Source organism: Lygodium microphyllum, chromosome 7, assembly GCF_053477565.2.
Source record: "Lygodium microphyllum isolate KBCC chromosome 7, Lygodium_microphyllum_v1.1.10, whole genome shotgun sequence".
NCBI classification, from domain to species: domain Eukaryota; kingdom Viridiplantae; phylum Streptophyta; class Polypodiopsida; order Schizaeales; family Lygodiaceae; genus Lygodium; species Lygodium microphyllum.
This window is the reverse complement of record NC_141141.1, coordinates 91,817,629-91,839,931: the sequence shown is the minus strand read 5'-3', so window position 1 is coordinate 91,839,931 and position 22,303 is coordinate 91,817,629. Positions and strand designations below refer to the sequence as shown.

Genomic DNA, 22,303 nt, shown 5'->3' with positions numbered 1-22,303 from the left:
TAACTTCTTGGTGCTGTGTTTCACTTAACCTATACGGTGGTTTAGAAATAGGGTGTGTGTCCTTATTTATGTCAATTGGGTGATTTATATCACCCCTATCTGGTGGAAGGTCACTTGGTAAATCAGAAGGAAACACATCTTTAAAATTATCTAACAAACTACTTAATTGATTATTTACATTCAACTCACAAACATAAGAAAATTGCTGCTTTATATTACAGAAAGTGAAAGTGTTCTGTACAGGAAGAGACCATAATATATATACCTCACAAACTTCCTTCTTTATCAGCTTCTGAACTTAAGTAGAACACAGCAAATGATGCCCACTCTTTTGTTGGGGAAGTTTCAATTTTTTGACAAGTGCATAATTTATAAAATTATATGTGGCAGAGTCATCAATCATGACTCTAACCCTCTTTCCAGCTATCAATCCATGTACTCTAAGTAAATCATGTGGCCCAAAAGTAGGCTGCCACATAGAAGTTGACATACAACACTTACGTTGTACATCCATGTGCAAGACCTCCAAAGATTTGAACTTTTCATGCCCCTTTAATTCTAAGGTCTGCACTACATGGATTTGTTTTTCTTTTCCCTTGACCTTGTCCTTATTCTTTCCTTTGTCTTCCCCCTTTTTCTTTTGAGGGCAATTCCAAGCAGCATGGTTAGGGGATAGGCAATTGAAACACAACTTTTCTTTTTTGGCCTTATCAAAGTCATCGGGACTTAACTTTGGCCTCACATATGGTTTCTTTTCAAAAGGTTGTTTTTTACCCTTAAAGAATGACATTTTTCTTTTAAATTTGCCCACAAATTTTGAGGTTTCCAATTCCTTAGACTTGGGCTCCGTATCAGTGAGACTAGTGAGTGTACCTGGACGCATACTATCTTCATAAATTAATGCAAATTTAATTGCCTCTTCCAGCGTCTTAGGTGAACTCCTTTTTACTTCATTTTTACAGGCTTTATCTAGTCCCCTAATGAATCCTCTTGTTTTTTGAAATTCATCTATTCCTTCCAATTTGAGGATTATCTCACGATATTCCTCCAAATATGTTCGCAGGGGTCTCCCCTTTTGTCTGACATAATCCCAGTCTTTCCAATTTCTTTCCATTTCATTTGAAGGAAGGAATTCTTTCAAAAAGACGGTTTCAAATTGAGCCCAAGTTTCAGGTATTTTATTTGTCTCCTTTAAAGTTCGCCACTACTTATATGCTTTGGGCCCCAAAGTTAATCTAGTCTCCAGTGCTAGGAGATGTGGTGGGGTATTCTTAAGTTTATGTAAATCTTCCCACTTTTGGAGGAAATTAAAGATTGTATCTTTATTTCTATCTTTTTCCTCCCCGTGAAACTGAGGGGGTTTCATATCCTTTAGAACTGGATTATCCCTTAATTTATGGTGGGGTTCTTTAGGATCTCGCATAGTCACATCTAAATCTTTCGATGAAGATGAGACATCCGAGGTTTCTATCTTATTTTTATCTCTTTCTAATAATAAAGTTAATTGAGATTTTATTTTAGTGAGTGTTTGGGTTAAAAATTCCATTTGAACCCCCTGAGCTTGCACACGAGCAGTAAGATCATCAAATTGGTCTCGTGTAGCAAAAAATTCTTCCCACTGTTCTTCTTGCATTTTTGGTTCATGGGGATCTACCATAGGATGGTCCCCAGAACTAGAACCTTCCATTACTCTCTCTTTCCCTTTTTCTGCCATTAATACATTGGAATTGGAAAGCAAAGATAAAAAATTTGCATACAAAGTAAAGTACTTCCCTGATTTTAATGGCAGACAGTTGTTGCTGGTTTGGAAATAAACCCGAAGAGTAAGGAACAAATTTTATCGCCTGAACAAAGTCGGTTACGCAGGAAATGGAGCTTCTTTGTAGAAACGACTAGTATTCAGCCCCCTTCTTTAATAATCACGCAGGCCATCAATGCCCCTTTCCTGAACTTGCTCTTTGCTAAGCTTGTACTTGTGATGCAAGTGCAGTCGAGGCTGATAAGAAAAATTCCAAATGCGCAGTCGATTGATCACACACACATCAGAAAATAGCTTCAGCTTCAGTCTGCGAAAAGGGAAGAATGTGTGATTCGTTGGTGCGTTCATGGACAGGTGTTCACGGACGGGCGTGAGCCAGGATTCGGTGGCCAATGATTCAGCCTACGGCGTTCCGTGTAAAAGGTAGCTTCCCCCTCCATAAGTTACGTGACGTAGATACATGTCACGTCAAATTTTACGTGACGTGTCACCCATCACTTTTGACCAGCGACTTCACGGATCTGTCACGGGTCGACGAGGCAAAACCCGTCCACTAAAATGATTAGCGTGATGTATAAAACCTGTCGACTGACCCGTCGACTGAATGGATAGCGGGACGACTGAAAATCCGTCAACTGCCCTTTCGTTGAAGGACTCCACAAATCCACACGACTAAACCTGTCAGCTCTGATACCAATGTCAGATGACCCAGAAGAAGACGATGAAGCCAGCAGAAAACAGTCCCAATCGGTGAGCACGAGTCATTCCTTTCACCTCCCAGCCTTGCCTAGTATGTTGCTGGCCAGACCATCGTGATCCGATTGCCAGCCGTCAAACCTTGGTGAGTCCTACTATTCTTGGACTCTCTTTATTTCTAGGCTCCCCTTAACCCCGTTCGGGCGCCCAAGAGCCCGGACAGTCATCCTCGTGCGTGTTTCCCATGATTTACCTTAATGTCACTTTAATGTCACATTCAATATTTGTGACCTTAATGTCACATTAAATATCACATTAATGTCACATGTAGCTAAGCATATCAATAGGACGATTTAGGAGCAAGTTCGTAGTATGCTTAGCCAGACAGGCTTATCGCAATACTTTTGGGTTGAGGCAGTTAGTACTGCCATACATTTGATTAATCGATTCCCATGCACTACTCTTGACTATTAGGTTATAGAGGAAGTATGGTTTGGAAAGCCTCTGTCATATATTCATTTGCGTGTCTTTGGCTGAGGCTTTTTGCCATGTTTCCAAGGATAAGCGTAATAAGTTGGATCTTAAGTCTATAAAATGCATCTTTCTTGGTTATGGGGATGCAGGTGAGATGGGTTATGGCCTATGGAATCCACTGGGTCGGAAGGTCATCTACAACCATGATGTTTTTCGTGAGGAGAAAATACGTAAGTAACTTGAGTAGGTCGTTGAGGTATGCAGAGTAATCTTTCAGGAGGAGCCTCTTGTTATTGTACAACTAGCTAGATAGCTTGCAATAGTTGATGCTTCAGTGGCCTAGGATCATGATGTTAGGCAGGAGGTATATGTTTCACAACAACCTAGTTTGCAGTGGCTTACTAAAGATATATGTAAGCTTGATCGGGTTGCGTCCTCTGTGGGTTATGTTATGGTAATAGATGTTGGCAAGTCTCTTACCTATGATAAGGGCTATGCAATCAAAGTATGCCTCTTACAAAAAAATCATATGTGGGATTTGGTTCCTTTGCCTAGTGAAACATGCGTATTATCTCACATGTTCTTGGGATGCGCATTATGTACTATTGCTCTAAGGGGCTCCTTTACTTGTCACAAGAGCACATTCAAAATGTCCTTGAGCGGTTTCATATGCAGGATGTTAAGTCTATTGGCTATTCTTTGCCTTTTTATTTGAAGGTTAGTTGGGCCGATTGTCCACAGTCTAAAGAGTAAAAGGCTGAGATGGCCAAGATCCCTTATGCATCTGCAGCGGGCAATTTGATGTATACCATGATAGCTACTCATTGTGACATAGCATTTACAATGGGAATTGTGGCAGGCTACATGGCTACACTTGACAGGCGACATTGGGATGTTGTGAAGGGTATCATGAGGTATCTTAAGGGCATTGTAGATATGCGCTTATGTTATGGTGGCCAAGATACAAGAGTTGTGGGGTACATTGACTCCGATTATGTAGGATATGGAGACATTAGGAAGTCGAGCTCTGGCTATGTCCTCATCTTTGTAGAGGTGTTGTTTCTTGGATGTCCAGGGTGCAGAAATGCATGGCCTTATGGACTACAGAGATAGAGTAGGTTATAACCGTTGAGGCTTTTTGGTTAGGCCGTTTGGTGGTAGATGTAACATGGTTACCTATCGGTTGTCCAACACGTTTTTAGCGGTCCATTAAGAGACGAATCTAAGCAATGTTGCTCGGCACTCCCATGGAATGTTACGGGGTTTATCGCCTAGGGTTTCTAGAGTTCGCCTCGCAACGGAATGTTCGTGGCGAAACCCACTAGGATCGATTTGAAACTTGGGTCCTAAGTGGTCAAGGTATCCTGACAACATTCTAGCGTCGGATCTTGGATATTCTACCTTACACAAAGATACCCAAGCTGAAGTAAATCCATGCCGCACTTGGTTCAAAGAGAATGGAAAACGAGAGGGATGCGTCGCTCAACCTCACTATCTGTAGGGCATAGTCTTATTCCGGTCTCCTAAAACAATATGAATTGGTTTTCCAACCAAACACTTTCTCAGGGTCGGACAACGTTAAAACCTTGTGAGAAGCTTCCGAGTTCTTTGGGACCCACCTTGTCGTAGGACAGATCCGTTGGGGGTTCCACCCACCTGCTTCCCTCAGTAGGCGTTCTTTAGTTATTTAATTAGGTCCTATCACATTTATATGTGACATTTAAAATCAGCTTCCTTAATTAAGCCTTTTAGGAAATAGGGTTCGTTCGCGTAACTTATAGCACTGACATGAAAACAGAGCAAGCAGTCTTTTTGACAAACAAGTTCCTTAACTTATTTTCCAGTTAATCTTTGTCTCTTGCTCATATAGGAGAAATTATATATCCCTTCTGCCCTCCAGAAGCAACTGGTCCAAATCACATGGCACCATAACTTTCATCCTTTATCTAGAATAGGATCTTCCAACGCCACAGATGTTGGGCCACATCAGTCTTCAACTCCGTTACGTACTGGCAAGGGGCACTCAAAATATGGATGGCTAGTTGTTGCGACTTAGGACCATTCGAATCATAGTCCTCCTACCATAAAGCTATCCCAATCTTACAACGATCCTCTTGTGCATCCCACAACCAAAAGAACTATGAAAGGTCTTATAACATGAAAGCTAGTCTCTACTATTTCTTCTAGTGTCATGATCAGGCACTAGATGAGACAATATAAGTCTCCATGCATCCATAACCTTAGTGTCATTCTATTGACCCTTACCTTGGAACTCAGGATCCATAACAAATGCAGTTGCATGCATAGGTGAGCTATAGGAGTTTCACCTCGTCACAACTAAATGGCATATCTCCTCATATGCCTCATCATTTGGTGCCGACTCTTGCAGCTTTTCATTCAGCCTATCCATAGCCTCATATACCTTGCCAATGCAAGGTTGCATAGCATCCATAACCCTCAATAAATGCACAATAGGTGATACCATAGCATCTATCCGCTTTACATTATTCCAAAAAGTGGAGTTATTTGCTTTCTTCAAGCATAAGATACTTGTAGGAGTATCTGCTAATGTTGATGAAGTGAACTCATCACTAAGAAATAATTGCCTCAAGGCACCACTGCATTCTCTTAATCTGCCTAGCATCAAGAAGTTAAAGGCAAATCTGGTATCATAGTATTTTAAAAGTGTATTCTTTGACTGCAAAGAGAACTGATGACGAATAAACTGGTGATTCAAAACAAAGCTAACCATTTGAGCTCCTTGCCCTATGACATGTGCAATCCATGACAGGTTACCAACATTCTTAGTAGGTTGTTCAAGCAATGAGCCATACAATATGAAACTGTGATATGCGGATAATATCCCTGGATAATAGCACATGCTGCCCTATTTGTGGGCTCTCCATCTACAACAGATCCCATAACATACTCTAGGCCAATAGGCTCAATATCTGTAACGCACTCAATTGCAAGTATATCTGTTAACTTTCTTGTCCTCGATGCATCATGTGAAGATATGAAATACATTTTTCCATGAGAATAAGCAACCATACCATGAATGGATCACTTGTGTGTATCACTCCAACCATCAACAATCAAGGAAACTCCATTTTTAGCCCATAGGCTCTTTTTAGTCATTGTTGCTTGCTCAACAAGGCGCTTTTCCTTGTCGAGCAAAGTGGTGCGTAAGGTCTTTGATGATGGAGGTACATACGAAGGGCCGTACTCACCAATCTTCTTATACATCAATTTAAAATACTCTAACCTAGTTGCATGAAATTGAATGTGGTCATTGTAAAAAAAACGTGCCACTGATGTATCCACCTCTTCCTTCTTTTTGGGATCCCAACTAGCATCAAGTGTCCTCTGTCTACGTGCAACATGTGGCGTTGATGCCATGGCCGATACAATGCTTGTAGTAGGTGGGGAGATAGCACTTCCTGATACTGACCCTGCTCTAGATACATTTGATGGGAATGGTGTCACAAAATTTGTAGGGTTAATTGCAACACGTCGTGGTCTAGATGTAAGATAAGCTTGTTGACGTGCTACATGGTCACGAAGCTCCCTTTGCTTCTCCAAGGTCACATTTGAACAAAACTGTATCTCTAAATTTGGCTCATGTAGGAGATGAGCTCGGACTTGATTATGCATAAAACGGAACAAGTGGCAATTGGTATTCCATATTCTAATATTAAGGATAACTTTGAAAAATTAAAATCAATAAAAATTTAAAATAGAAATGCTCGGCTCAATGGATTACCTTGTTTGCTCCACTAGTTCACTTGTATGGGCAAAGCTTGCAAGCCCATGGTTGAGATCCTCCACCACTCAATGGGCGGTCGGCATTTACTTCTTCCCACCATGACCACAACGAGCCGGGGGGGGGGGGGGGGGGGGGGAAGATGAAGCTATTGCAGGCTGAAAATTGAAATAAAAATGGCTCGAGAAAAGTGAGAACTCGAGTCTCAAGAGAAGGGAGAAGGCTCAAGAGTCAAGAGTCAAGAGAGAAGAGAAAAGGAGAGAAGGGAGAAGGAAGAAGAGAAGAGGAGAAGAATGGAAAACTTGGAACTTGGAGAAAAAGGAAGACTCAAGAGAAGAGGAGAAGAAGGAAGAGAAGGGAGAAGGAAGAAGGAAGAAGAGAGGTTGGAGGTGGGAGGAGATGGGGGGACTGGCGATTGGTTGTTGATAGGGGGATTGGTCATTGGTTGCTGCAGCAGACAGGAGGCGGGCGGGACATGCATCGTGCAGACAGGAGAGAGCCTTGCCAGAGCACGCAAGTCCAGGGTTGACGAGCGGGCGGGAGTAGCAGGCGGGCCGAAGGTAAGTGGGATGCCACATGGCATTCCCTGTCCCATTTCGGACAGTGAACGTTTCACAGTTTTAGAATGTGTCCCATGAAGGCTTCGTGCTGAGGACGGCGATTTGGTGTGCCGGGGGGCTTTTCTAGCCGTTTCTTGTTTCTATGCCAAGGGGTCGGTAGCCAACAATCATTGTCTCTCGAAGGAGCGGATTGCAGAACCGTGGGTTGTCGAGGTGGCATTCTTGAAACCCTAGAAGAAGTAGAAGCAACCTTCGTAGTGAATTGCGGCGATCGCAAGGAGGCCATGGTACTAGTGGATCCACTTATGGCTCGAAAGGGCTTAGTGCGCATCGAATGTGTCTTATTGCCTTGAGCATAAAAATCTGAAAGTTGGTGCACAATGAGCTTATGGCTCGAAAGGGCTTAGTGCACATCGAATGTGCCTTATTGCCTTGAGCATAAAAATCTGAAAGTTGGTGCAGAATGAGCTTTGTGGTCTAGAAGGGAGAGGTGGCACAACGAGTGCTTCGGGGTAGTAGACGCATATACTTCGGCGGGGTAGGAAGCAAAGGTCCATGGTGGCAAGCATTGGTGGGGGTTCCGATGATGCTAGAAGAGGAGCACCCAGTGGTTTGTCCATTTGCCTGTGGAGAAGTCATAGCATCGGAGTGTCAACTTGTAAAAGGGAGGTGTCGGAGTGAAGCAATGCGGAAGCGAATGACCATGACAAAGAGTGAATGGAGAGAGAAGAGAGAGAAAAAGAGACAATGAAACACAGAAAATCTGCAGTGAAGAATGCTGTATAAGAATGCAGAATTATACACAGGTGCATAGAGAATATCTGCGTGTGTCTGCCTTGAGGACCTTGATCTCCGTCAGTCCGAGTGTTGTCTTTGTCACCAGCAGGCTGTAATTTGTCAGATACACGTGATTAGAACTGCTGGAAACTTAGCATTTAAAAGGCTGAAAAGATGCCTCATAAAAATGCCAAAATAGGCAGGTTGGCTGTAATTAATGCAGCTGACTGCAGTTGGACAGTCCGACTGCTGCCATGTGGCAAAACTGCCATGTGGCACTGCTGACGTGGCAGGGAGTTGATCGCTAACACCCCCTCTCAGATCTTGAACAAGGCAGCAGATGTAGGGATTTGGAATGTCGATGAAGCAAAGTCTAGGGAGCCTTCGTAAACAAATTTGCAAGATTGTCTTCAGTCTTACAATACTCCATATCAATGGTTGCATCCAGAAGCTTCTCCCCGATGAAATGATACTGGATCTCTATGTGCCTCGTCTGAGCATGGAATACGGGATTTTGTGCCAAGGCAATGCAACTCTCATTGTTGCACCGCAAGATAGTAGGACGAGTCGGGGGCCACCCAAGCTCCTCCAACAACCGCTGAAGCCACAGTCTCACATGTGGTAGAAGACGCAGCCCGATACTCTGCCTTAGTCGAAGATAGGGCTACCATGGGCTGCTGCTTGCTACTCCATGAGATAGCACGAGCACCGAAGGTAAAACAATAACCTGTAGTAGACCGCCGTTGATCCACATTGCCAACCTAATCTGAATCACTCCAACTTGCAAGAACAAGATTAGAAGCACCTGTACCTGTTGGATAATGAATCCCTAAGTCGGAGATCCCCCTTAGATACCGTAGTATCCTCTGAGCAGCCTACTAATGCACCTGTTGAGAGGCACTCATGAACCTAGCCAAGAGACCTACAACAAAACATAGATAGATCAACCCGTGTTGAGGAGCCAAATCAATGAGCCAATTAGCTGATGATAGCGAGTAGCATCCGCCAAAGGAGAATCTACGTGTGAAGTGGCCTTTTAGTTCAGATCCATAGGAGTAGAAATGGACCGACAATCTTCCATCTCAAAAGTCACCAAGAGCTCTTGAATGTATCTTTGTTGAGAGATGAAAATCCCCCTTTGAGATTGATAAATCTCATGGCCTAAAAAGAAATGAAGAAGTCCTAAATCTGTCATCTCGAACGTCTGCTGTAGGGCTGCCTTCGTCTCTTCGATCTTTTGGGTATGAGCGCTTGCAATAATCAAGTCAGCAATATACAAAACAAACAACACATGACCTCCCTCGAAAGTGTGCACATAAAGCTGCGGATCGGATGTAGAACATTGATATCCCAACTTGGCCTGGAGAAACAAGTCAATCTTCTCGTTCCAAGCACGCGGAGCCTGCTTGAGGCCATACAAGGCTTTCTTTAAACCTGTAAGCCTGCCCATCTGAAGAACCAAATCCTGGAGGCTGCTCTACATAGATCTCCTTCAAATCACCATTCAAGAAGGACGACTTCACATCCAATTGAAAAACAAGCCATCTCCTATGGCCAGCCAAGACAAGAACAGCTCGAATAGTCGCCATGCGAGCTGTAGGGACAAAGGTATCATGGAAGTCAACACTTAGGCACTGTGCAAAACCTTTAGCAACAAGGCGAGCCTTGTGCTTGTCCAAGGAGCCATCACTATGGTACTTGGCCTTGAAGACCCATTTGACAACAATTACCTTCTTATGAGAGGGACAAGGCACAAGGAACAAGTGCCATTCCGCTCAATAGTCTCCAACTCGGCTTCCATCATCTTCCGCGAATGTTTAGACTGTAAAGCCTCCTTCACTCATGTAGACTTTCTATCTTGCATAACACAGGACATCAAATAGTAATTAGAGCAAACAAGCTCCGTAGTATGTTCGTGGTGCCTCCCTGACCTCCATGGTCCATCTAGCGGTTCCCACTTCTTAGGGACCTCCTCAATCCCTGAATCTCGGAGGGTGTCACGGGCCCAATGAGAAGAAGGTCAGATCTCTCCTTGGCGCTCTCCATCCACTGAAGACTCAGGTACATCCACTGGCGGGATCTTCACTGGGGTGGCCGGTGGAAGAGAAGACTTTGAATCTGAAGAAAAATCACCATCAAGAGGCTTTGGCTCCACAGGAACTGTCACGGGAGCCCAACTCTCCCTTGGATCTCCAAGGATGGGGTGCTTCTCACCCTCCTCTGTGGTCGGAACCTCCACGATCCGCACATCTCGGCTCTTGTAGACATCCCACTTCATGGGATCATACAATCGATAATCTTGGGACTGGGGGTTGTAGCCAACAAATACTTGTCTTCGAGAAGCCGCCTTAAACTTATCACACCGCGTCTTCGGGATGCGCACATAGGCGTCACATCCAAAGATCCTGAAATAAGAGACATCAGGCTTAGTCCCAAAGTAAGCCTCAAAAGGTGTCATCCTGTCAATGGCTGAAGTGGGAGATCGATTTAGGATGTGGACAGTCGTAGCCACTGCCTCAACCCATAGAAATTGAGGTGTTTGTCGGTGCTCCATCTCGATCACACTTTGGTTCTTTCGCTCCAAAATGGCATTCTCTTGAGGAGTGTTGATTTTAGCAAACTCCTGGTGAATGCCCCTATCTGCACAAAAACGAGCAAACTCATTAGAAACAAATTTACCACCCTTGTCTGATTGCAAGGACTTCAATATCCGGCCCGATTGGTTTTCCTTAAAGAGAAGCCAATCCTTGAAGTGGGAGAAAGCCTTCGACTTCAACATCAAGAAGTAGGCCCATGTCATCCCGTTGTAGTCATGTACGATCAATATGAAGTACAAGCTCCCCTCTAGGGATTCGCGGTCCAAAAAAATATTAGATAAAAGGTCCATAGGTGAAGTAGACCGCCACGAAGCTTTGTTGGGAATTGCATCCTGATGTTGTTTCCCACGAATGCAGGAAACACATGGTTGCTGGCTCACTACTATGTCTGGCAAACCTCGAACAAGTGATCCTCACGACACGTTCCAAAGGTACTCATAGTTCAGGTGGCCAAACCGAGCATGCCATAGCTCAGACTATGTCTGAGAGGTAAGAGCTGCAGAAGACTTGAATTTGTAAATGTCGTTCTCCTCATACCTTGAAGAGAAAACCTTCCTCGATCCATGATCAAGGACTTGAACAACATTACTGTCAAACTCCACCAAAAGGCCAAGAGAACAAATCTTATGTACCGAAAGTAAATGATACCCTAAACCTAGTACATGCAGCACCTCGGAAGTGTTATACCACCATGTCTATTTGGAATCAACTGCATCTCACCTCATGCAGCAATACACACAAAAGAGAGCTCTTCTATGAGAATTTGCCCAAGTGAAGGTCGCAAATGGACAAGACCAACGGAAGGAGTCATGTGCCATGAGGTACCACTATCCACAATCCACTCTTGAGCCTAGGGAGCCGTCATCGCAGCATCAGAAGTCTTCGGGGCAGATTCCTCAATGATCACCAAGTGTAAAAAAACAGTTGATGAGGGTACAACCACCGCTCCAGAATCCTTCGGGTCCTTCTTGGTGTCCTTCTTGTCCTTGTTGGGACAGTCCTTCTTCCAATGACCTGTCTTACCACAGATATGGCATGTCGATTCTTTCTGTTTGTCCTTCTCGGATTTGTTGTCCTTCTCCTTTTTTTGGTCCTTTCCCTTCTTTTGAGAGGCTTGAGGCTTGACCAACCAATGCCTCCGATTTGGAAGCATTTTGTCCCTTCAACTATTCCCATTGGTCCAAGACCATAGGAACCAACTCTTCCCATTGAAGAGTCGACTCCCGCCTTGATGCAATAAGAGCGGAATAAAAGGTACCGAATCGTGGTAGCTACTGGGACAATAAAGTGATCGCCATGTCTTCGGAGGGAATGGGCTTTCTTGCATTTTGAATGGTATCTGAAGCTGTCGAAGCTTGTTGATGTGTTCCCGAAGCGAAGAAGGCTTATTCACGGACAAGGTCCGCATCTGCACCTCCAAAGAAACCCTCTTCATAAGGGTCATCCGGTTGTACATCTGGTCAAGCTCTAGCCATATCTCTTAAGCCACCGTTAGGTGCTCTATATGGGCTATCACAGCTGTAGTACAAGACAAAAAGAGAAGAAAACGAATCTTGGCATTCAGTTTGTCCCAATGAGATTAAGCTTTGGTCAACTCCGCACGAGCATTGGAAGAGAGTTTGGACTCATCTCTCATCGAGTGTCGGTTGATCTTCTCCATCACAAGCTTCTCCAAATCATAAGACTCTAATATGGCCAACATTACCACTCGCCAGATACGGTAATTGTTGCCATCAAGCTTCTAATCTGATGGAAGAGCCAGTAGGACAAGTACCTTTTGGTCCATGATCGCTTGGAACTCCACGTCAGTCTTTGTAGACATCTTCACTTGCAATGCCTGCACAAACGCAAAAGAAACCCCCTTTGACTGTGAAAATGCAGCTTGCTAGGGCTCTTTTCTCCGATGCCTGAACCTTCTTCAGTCGTCGCTGGAGGTGATGAAAAGGTAAAATCTGCATTTGAAGGCAAAAAACACAGCCCTTCCTACGAGCGACGTTCATTCCTCTTGGTTGCCAAGGACCTTACTAAGAATACCAGAGATGACTTGGTGACTTTTATCAAGCTCTTGGATAGCACTTTCACAACATTCGCTAGGAGTTATGAAGGACTTGACCTCGGCTTACTTGATGAACCCCTTGCCTTTGATGTTCCTTGTTTATCCTGCATTGGGAAGAATACAAGTTCATGACCATAAAGTTCCCCAAGATCGCAAAGGAGTTGATCGATAATGGTGAAATTTCAAAAGAGCACGCATTCATAAGATGGCTAATAACATCATACCGCAAGCCTCAAAGGCCTGCGTCACCCTTTCTCCTCTAATAGCAGAAAAACAGTAGCAGCTTCAACAAATCTTCTCTTTTCTCGCACATTCATGCTCGCCTCAGCCTTATTCTAATGCGCAGCCCACCTACTCGCGCTTGAACGGTGAAAACGAAGCCTTGTGTTGCGCTGAAAACTTCTCTTCAGATAGGTCCACAGTCCTTCAATGCTTTGATATCATGTCAGAGTGAAGCAACGCGGAAGTGAATGACCATGACAAAGAGTGAACGGAGCGAGAAGAGAGAGAGAGAAAGAGACAGTGAAACATAGAAAATCTGAAGTAAAGAATGCTATCAATGAAGATAATACGCGTCCACGTGCACTCACTAGTCTCACTGATACGGAGCCCAAGACTAAGGAATTAGAAGCCTCAAATTTTTGTGGGCAAATCTAAAAGGAAAATGCCATTCCTTAAGGGTAAGAAACAACCCTTTGAAAAGAAACAATATGTAAGGCCGAAGTTAAGTCAAGATGACTTTAATAAGGCCAAAAAAGAGAGGCTGTGTTTCAATTGCCTATCTCCTAACCATGCTGCCTGGAATTGCTCTCAAAGGAAAAAGGGGGAAGATAAAGGAAAGGATAAGGACAAAGGCAAGGGAAAAGAGAAACAAATCCATGTAGTGCAGACCTTGGAATTAAAGGGGCATGAAAAGTATAAATCTTTAGAGGTCTTGCACAAGGATGTACAACACAGGTGTTGTATGTCAACTTCTATGTGGCAGTCTACTTTCGGGCCACATGATTTAGTTAGAGTGCATGGATTGATAGCTGGAAAAAGGGTTAGAGTCATGATTGATGACTTTGCTACCCATAACTTCATAAATTATGCACTTGTCAAAAAATTGAAACTTTCCCAACAAAAGAGTGAGCATCAATATGTTGTTCGTATGATGCAAGGTCAGGATAATAAAATATGGGATATAATGGTATCCAATTCGGAAATCGAGATCCAAGGATATAAAGATAAACTTGATTTCCAAATTATGAACATGGAAAGAGCCGATATTGCTTTAGGGAGGGAGTGGCTATGGGGATTGGAACCATCCTTCAAGTGTAGTTATCGTCATAGTACACCGGAATTTGAAAGGGATGGTAAGACTTTTGTGATTCAAGGTGAACATGAAGTATCTGATAACCCTTTGATGTGTTCCCTTGAAGTTCAGAAGCTGATAAAGAAGGAAGCTTGTGAGGTATATATGTTGTGGTCCCTCCCTGTACGGAACACTTTTACTTTTTGTAATATAAAGCAACAATTTTCTTATGTTTATGAGTTGAATGTAAATAATGAATTAAGTGGTTTGTAAGATGAATTTAAATATGTGTTTCCTTCTGATTTACCAAGTGGCCTTCCACGAGATAGGGGTGATGTAAATCACCCAATTGACATAGATAGGGATACTCACCCTATTTCTAAGCCACCTTATAAGTAAAGTGAAACACAGCACCAAGAAGTCGAAAGACAAATCAAGGATTACCTTGATAAGGGGTTTATACAACCCAGCAATTTACCTTGGGCTTCGCCAATTTTATTGTTGAAGAAAAAAGATGGTTCTATGCGACTTTGTGTTGATTATAGAGCACTTAATAAAATAACGGTGAAGAATAAATTTTCTATGTCCAAAATGGAAGATTTTTTTGATCAATTACAAGGGGTAAATTTTTTCACAAAGATTTATTTAAGATCAGGCTATCACCAAGTAAAAATTAAGGCCTAGGATGTTCCTAAGACGGCAGATACGGGCACTATGATTTTTTGGTGATGCCTTTTGGTCTCACTAATGCACCAGCTGCTTTTCTCAGACACTCCATGCTCTAGGATTTGGACTATGTCATCTGCCCAATAAGGTGTTAAATCGGCTCAGAATAAGTCCTTTTCACTAGACATCCTCAAAAGTTTTGCATCGGGTAGGTCATCTACCATGCCCTATCCAACGGCTTCTCTTGTGGTTATGTGGGACATATGGTCTACCACGTAATGTTGCTTGCCCTTGCGTACAACTACTGAGAAGTCAAACTCTAAAAGTAGAAGCAACCATCAAGCTATGCCTCTTGTAGTATATGGTTTATTCACCAAATAAAGCAAGGCTTGATGGTCAACAAAGAAGGTGAAGGACGTAGCCAAGAGATAATGCCAAAACTTCTTCATAGAAAACACCATGGCTAGGCCTTGGCATGTTCCAACATATGGAAAGCAATAGAAAATGGGGATCCAAATGGAAGAGTCTCCACTAAGGAAGGAACATCTGAGGATGTTCAACAAGGAAATGGAGCATTAGGGGCTGCTCAAATGGGATTCAAGTGGAAGAATTTTGCCATTGATAATGGTTATTTACTCTACAAGGGAGGGTATGTGTCTCGAAAGATAAAGAAATAAGGTGCCAAATACTCTTTGAGTGTCATGATACCCCTAGTGCGGGACATCTAGGAGTTAATAAGACTTATAGTCTTATTAAAAGGCAGTTCTATTGGCTTGGAATGAATAAGGACGTCCTTGACTATGTGGTCAAATGTAATAAATGCCAGGTTAATAAAGCTGAAAGATTGAAAATGGGAGGACTTCTCCACCCATTAGAGATTCCTTCAGGAAAATAGAAGAGTATCTCCATGGACTTTATTGTCGCATTACCCAGGACACAGAGGGGACACAACTGTGTGTGGGTGATTGTGGATAGGTTAACTAAAATGGCTAGGTTTATTCCAACTTCAATTGATGTTAAAACACTAGAATTGGCTAGATTGTTCATAGAGAACATATACCGATTGTACGGCCTTCCGGCAAATATAGTTTCTGATCGGGATAGAAAATTTAATAGTCAATTTTGGCGTGCTGTATTTAGGAAATTGGATACTAAACTTAATATGAGCATAGCGGAGCATCCGCAATCTGATGGGCAAACTAAAAGGGTTAACCAAATCCTTGAAGATGTTGAGAGCATATGTAAGTAAAAGGCAAACTAATTGGGAAGAGTATTTACTGATAGCAAAGTTTGCATATAATAGTGCCAAGCACTCTTCGACTGGATATAGTCCATTTATGCTAATGTATGGGTTTCAGCCCAGAGCTCCTCATGCAATAGGACTGCACAAGAAAAAGGTTCAGGCAGCAAAATATTTTTTTGGAAGATATGAATAGTATGTTAAAATTTGCTCAAGAAAATATTAAGAAAGCTCAAAATCGAGCTAGAGCTTATGTAGATCCTCACTGAAGAGACATCTCCTTTGAAGAAGGGGAATTGGTCTATCTTAAGGTGCCTGAACAAACTAAAACCATGAAAACGGGATGATGTCCAAAGCTTTCACCCAGGTATTGTGGTCCTTTCACAATACTTAAAAGGGTGGGAGAACAGGCTTACAAGCTCCAACTACCTACTGGTAGTAAAACACATCCAGTTTTCCATGTAAGCAAGCTAAGAAAGAAGCTGGGTGATATGGATAATCTAATCTTAAATGATAGCATTGAGGAGCTAATAGGTGACCAATCTATTCCACACGAACGAGAAAGAATTTTAAGTGTTCGTAATAGACGAACGAGGAATACTATTTATCAAGAATATCTGGTGAAATGGAAAGATTGTTCAGAAGAAAGCTCAACATGGGAGCGAGTAAGTACCTTAGGGAAAAGGTTTCCCAATTTACAGTTGGACCTCCCAAGCATCGTTTTCGAGGACGAAACTGATTCTTAAGGGGGAGGAAATGTTACATTAATAATTGTACCTTATGGGGAGACAATAATGCGTTGCAATGGCTTCCAAGTGGGCTTATTGCTTTGTGAGTTTGATAGCCTCCTTTTGCTCATATGGCCTTAGTGCACGGCATAGGTGTCTTATTGCCTTGAGCATAAAACTTTGATAGCTGATGCAAAATGATATCTGTTGCCCAGGATGGTGAGATGGCATAAGGTTTGCCGGGAGGTAGATGCATATGCTCCAATGGGGGAGGGAGCAAAGGTCGATAACAATTTGTAGTGGGGTTATTGTTCTTGCCGTAGTAGGAGCACCTAGTGGTTTGTCCTTCTGTCTTTGAGAAGCCATAGCACCGATGTGCCAAGGGAGGGTGGGAAGGAGAAGAAGATAATGGTATCCCGTGAGGATATAGTGGAAATAAATAATCTGGAATGTAAGAGTATTGCCAATCCCGCAACCTTTTTTCACCTCAACGAAGAATGAGGATCTTTAGCTTTTGGACCACCTTTGCTTTGGAATGGTATGCTCTGATACCATGTTGAGAAACGGTAGATTTGTAAGGAGAAACACACATATGGCAAACATTAAGATAGAGTCTCAAAAACATTGAAGAAGAAGATGAATGAAGAATGATGAACATTGAATCACGTTGATCCAATGAAGCAAAGCTTGGAGATGACTACACTATCCTGGCTGATCAGGTGGCAGCACCTATGGGTGGAGATCTCTCCATGTAAGTGGCTGCAAACAAGTGACTACCGGGCAGCCCTTCACGAGTGAAAAAACTCAAAAACGTAGGTATCCGACGCAGGGCTGATAAAGAGGGTGTAACCTATTGTAGATGGTCTGAATCTGTTGCAAACCCAGCCTCTATAAAAATGGCTGGGAATTGTCACTTGGGTGCTTGGATGGCAGCAGGACCTGAAAACACACAATAATGATGAAGATGATCTGCTGTAGCAGTCCAAGGAGGAGTAAAGCCAGCAAATGCAGCAATGGAAATGGTGAAGAACAGGTTGCTAGGCTGACAACGCAAGTTGGGTAGCTCCTCTGACAGGGAGGCATGTTGGGCAGGCGGCAGAAGCCAGCTGAATCAAGGTGGCAGCAAATGAGCTCTAAAAGCCAGCACACGAGCCCCTCCCTTGGGAAGCATCCACTAGGTGTTGGAGAGGTGAAGGTGACCAGCATCGGTGAAGAGGGAGATTAATTGAAGAAGGAGAGTGAAGTTTGTAAAGTGATGAATCGCCATGCCCTGTTTATTGGCACACAAGTCACTGAACTATCCAGGGTGGTGCCCCGAGACTCTTGGGTGGTGCCCAAGCTTACAAATGATACAACTAAAGCCTTTTTGGGGCTGTAAATGGAAACCAAAATAGGAATTAATGGAACACAATGAACTTAATAACTTTGGTATCTCAACACAATAAACCAGCTAGCTATGAGTTTAGAGCAATGTTTTTTGTTTGAACTCAAGCATATCTGAGTGTTGCTTTGTTGTGGTTAAGGTCTTGGCAAGGTGCATGCGTTGTTCCCCTTTTGGGCTGCCCAACTTCTAAAGTTGCTATTGACTTGATAGCATGCTTCAATGTACTTGATTTCCCTTGAAAGCCACCAAATTGTAATTCACAAGGCTGCCCGCAAAGTATGGAGTCGTCATTGAGAAGGGTTACGTGTGTCGAAACAATGCCTCCACCCCTTCATTGTGTTGTTGGTGAAGAATTTTTATAGGAGTGGAATGCTGCTGCAAGATGGCTGTGCAAAATCTCAGCTCGTGAAGAGACATGATGAGTGTTCAAGTGAATGCCGTACTCTGTTTTGTCAAAAACTTGTGTCCAGATTTATTTATTTATTTGGTCATCTTTGCTTGAGAAGATGTTCAACCGAGGTTATGGATACTGCTTGATAAGGAACCACTGGTTTGGAGCTAAGGCCTATGTTGACCATGGTAGTTGGTGTTGGCATATCATGGTATGCCTTTAAGTGAAAAGGTGGACCTTGGAAATACAACTTTCCTTGTTATGTTCTAATGCTGGGACTAGCGGGAGCCATGTATATATATATATATATGTATGTATGTATGTATATATATATATGTATGTATATGTATATATATATATATATATATATATATGTATATATATATATATGTACACACACACACACACACACACACACACACATATATATATATTCTAAAGTTCTATGAATTACTGCGGCGAAGTAGACTCTTATAACTTGAATGACCTGACTTGAGAAAGAAAACGCCTTGGATAACAAGTGGGATTGGGAATGCTTTACACAGTTTCCATGGGTTATTGCTTTATGTTCCAGTTGTTTTTTCGGTGGCATTGATCTGACATATGAAGGCATGCTATTGCTAATTCACTTATATGGACTTGAAGTAAGTTGCAGGTCTCCTGTTTGTGCTATCTGTACTATTATGAATGTATGAAATTTGTTGTTCTTGACACGTTTCTCTTTCTCCAATTGCCATGTGTGCAGCCTGGACTGACTGGGGGAAGTGATGATACATATGTAAGGCATTTACTAGTTCGAGCACGGAAGCAGGGCTGGAATGTTGTGGTTTTTAATAGTCGAGGTTGTGCTGATAGTCCAGTCACCACACCTCAGGTTTGTAGAATCTACCAATTCTTTTCACCTTGCATTTGTTAGTTGAGAGTATCTATAAATGGTTCTTAGTCGTACTGGAGATGATGTTGGTACTTTGGAGTTAAATGGCTTAGAGCACCTAATTCTGTAGTTTGTTACTGTGGCATTGCATAATTTAAACAGCTTGAGCAGCTTACGACATTGTTACTTCTTAATGTATTATGATGAACGCCTTATTCTCTGCAGTATAAGGTGTAGCTAGAATGCTTTGTTCCTTTGGGTTTGTGTGGATGTGCATCTATAGTTGCATCTTGGAGAGCATGGCTGGAGCTTTTTGCTATTTGACCTGTCCATTCCTGCAATCTAGTAGAAGTCTGGAGCACTCTAGAAAAAGGTCCCTCTTGTTTCTCCTTATGTCAGGAGTGTCTTTTCTTACATTTTCCTTTAGTAGTTGCTGCTTCACATTGTATCGTGATGCTATCTTCTCTTTCAGTTCAATGGTCTTTATGTGCTCCTAAAGGGGAACTACAAAATCTTTAAGATGTTTTGTTCTCCATGAATATTGGCTAGTGAAACATGATTTGCCATTGGTTGCTCATCTCGTATATTGCGGCTGCAGAAAGATAGGTATGCTTAGTAGCAAGTGATACTACCTGTACAAATCTGATAATCATCACATTGTAAGTGTGTTCATGAATTGGCCTTTCGTACTGTGAATTGCTTACTTGGAACAATTCTGAATGGATCACAGCCACTTTAATGCAACAGTCAACAGCAGAAGGCCACTACAAGATGCAAATTTACGGCCACAATCTACTTATTAAAGGCACAAAAGAATTAGTCAATGGGTATACATTTGTTTTGAATTGTACACCCTTACAGTATGTAAAACATCTATTAGTGTAGGCAGTAATCAGCTGACTACAGGAAGGATAATGTATTCACAATGTAGTAAGACATCTAAAGGTTTCGAACATTTCTGATGCCTGAAATTTTGTGTTTATACATCGCAAATGTAGCCCAAAATTAACTCAATTATCAATGGTCTGCTTCACAGTTCTATTCAGCCTCATTTACAGAAGATCTTCGTCAAGTAGTTCACCATGTGGGAGGTCTCTTTCCCCATTGTCGCCTTTATGCAGTTGGCTGGTCTCTTGGTGCTAACATATTGATTCGATACATCGGCCAGGTACGTAATGCCTGTTGACGCCACTTTGTAGAGTTCTAATAACGTAAGTTTTTCATTCCATCTCCAAGTGCTCTATGCTGTGTACCTATTCAATTTTAAGTGTCATATATAATGCATTGGGCTCCAGATGTTTCATGTGCTTAAGAATTTTTATCTGATGCTTGAGTTTTGTTGTAGGAAGGTGATAAGTGTCCCTTAACTGCGGCAGTGTCACTGTGCAATCCACTCAATCTTGTGATTGCAGATGAAGATTTCCACAAAGGATTCAACAATGTTTATGATAGAGCCCTTGCAAAGGCACTTCGAAAGATCTTTACGAAGTAAAAACTCTTCTGTCTGCTTGAGTTTGGGATCAGAATGCCTTGTCAGTGATGAGATATCTTGTTGACTCACTCACATTAAATGTGCAATTACAGACATGCTCGTCTTTTTGAGCGCATAGGAGGGGAGTATGATATTCCAAAAGCTGCTTCAGCAAAAACTGTTCGAGATTTTGATGATGGCCTCACAAGAGGTAGCCTTTTTCTTTGTTTATACTTCTTTGGAACAAAGTTCAAGGAATGCTAATCGGTTCCTTGATCATTTCATGCAGTGTCATTTGGGTACAAGTCTGTTGATGAGTATTACCATGATGCTAGTAGCTCTCGCTCCATAAAGAGTGTCAAGATTCCTCTTTTATGCATTCAGGTTAGTTCTCAATTTTCCAAATTGCATGTGTAACTAGTTGGGATGCTACCACTACTTGCAAACACTGAAAATTATCAAACTTCATTTCTAGGCTGATGATGATCCAATTGCCCCATCCCGTGGGATTCCTCGTACTGAAATGATGGTATGGACTTCACTTTTTATTATTTAGCAGTTGTCTATAATATTATTATATTGGTCAGGTTGTCTATAGTATCACAATTATATTAATTGCCATGTTATACTCTCAAAATTCAGGAGAATCCAAACTGTCTTCTTATAGTGACTCCAAGTGGTGGTCACTTGGGTTGGGTTGCTGGAGAAGAGGCACCCTTTGGAGCACCATGGACTGATCCATTGGTAATGGAGTATTTGATGATAATAGAACGGTTGGCAGATGAGGGTTCATTGATTGGGGAGGGATTAAACGCAGACATGAAAGTTGTTACAAGGACCTAGTCACTGCCAAGTAAATTGTATGTTCAGCCATCCTCTTCATTCGTAGAGACAGACTTGGCAGGCTGGTATTGTGGGAATTGCACTATATTTGATTCATTTACTCAACGTTAAAAGAATGAAAAAATGAGGGATTGCTTGCTTCTTTTATGTGCTTGTTGGAGTGCGTTTCCATCCATTGACGTAATTTGCATTAAGTGATCAATAATAGATTCATCATGTGACAAATGCCTTGTGTGTAATTAGTTGGCACAAAGAAATGTCAAAATCGACCAGTTATGATAATGTGGGTTGATATGGTGGGAATGTTGTTCTCCTAAGGGGTCCCTCCATGAATTCTCACTTGTTCTATGTTGATAAGGACAATGCTTTGTGGTTAGTGGATGAATGCGAGTTGGGAATGTATTGGATATTTTGTTGTAGGATCTAGACTTGTGTGCGTCTGTGCGCGCATGCCCATGTGTGTTCCCTTGCTCCCTAAATGGTAACTGTATTAATTACTAGTAACACAAAATACAAGAGGACTATACGATTGCAATATAAGAGTCACAATTGAACTGATTGACAATGAAATTCAAGAAGACCACAAAATGCTGAGAAAATCATCTTTGGGAAGAATGTTTGCAAGTTGGATGATGCTAAATTGCCAATGAAGACGGCCTCTTAGATGGGCAATGTGATTCGATAGTAATCACGCCAAGTGTTGCCATTTTGTTTAACATGACCCTAGCTT

At 42.3% G+C, this 22,303-nt stretch overlaps 1 protein-coding gene across 8 annotated transcripts in view; it reads left to right on the top strand.

The window, feature by feature from the left end:
• LOC148033695 (esterase/lipase/thioesterase family protein) overlaps positions 1 to 21,734 on the top strand; it is a 36,727-nt gene extending 14,993 nt beyond the window's left edge. For 5 of the 8 annotated variants that reach the window (XM_087681666.1, XM_087681662.1, XM_087681663.1 and 2 more), the window contains 8 exons: positions 18,960 to 19,029; positions 19,131 to 19,259; positions 20,296 to 20,427; positions 20,605 to 20,747; positions 20,844 to 20,941; positions 21,020 to 21,114; positions 21,206 to 21,259; positions 21,373 to 21,734. In XM_087681666.1, coding sequence (XP_087537792.1) covers positions 18,960 to 19,029; positions 19,131 to 19,259; positions 20,296 to 20,427; positions 20,605 to 20,747; positions 20,844 to 20,941; positions 21,020 to 21,114; positions 21,206 to 21,259; positions 21,373 to 21,573 — 922 coding nt within the window. In that variant the 3' untranslated portion in view covers positions 21,574 to 21,734. The remainder of the gene's footprint in view (positions 1 to 18,959; positions 19,030 to 19,130; positions 19,260 to 20,295; positions 20,428 to 20,604; positions 20,748 to 20,843; positions 20,942 to 21,019; positions 21,115 to 21,205; positions 21,260 to 21,372) is intronic. The other 3 variants (XM_087681665.1, XM_087681664.1, XM_087681667.1) reach the window with 2 other exon arrangements.
• The last annotated feature ends 569 nt before the right edge of the window (positions 21,735 to 22,303 follow it).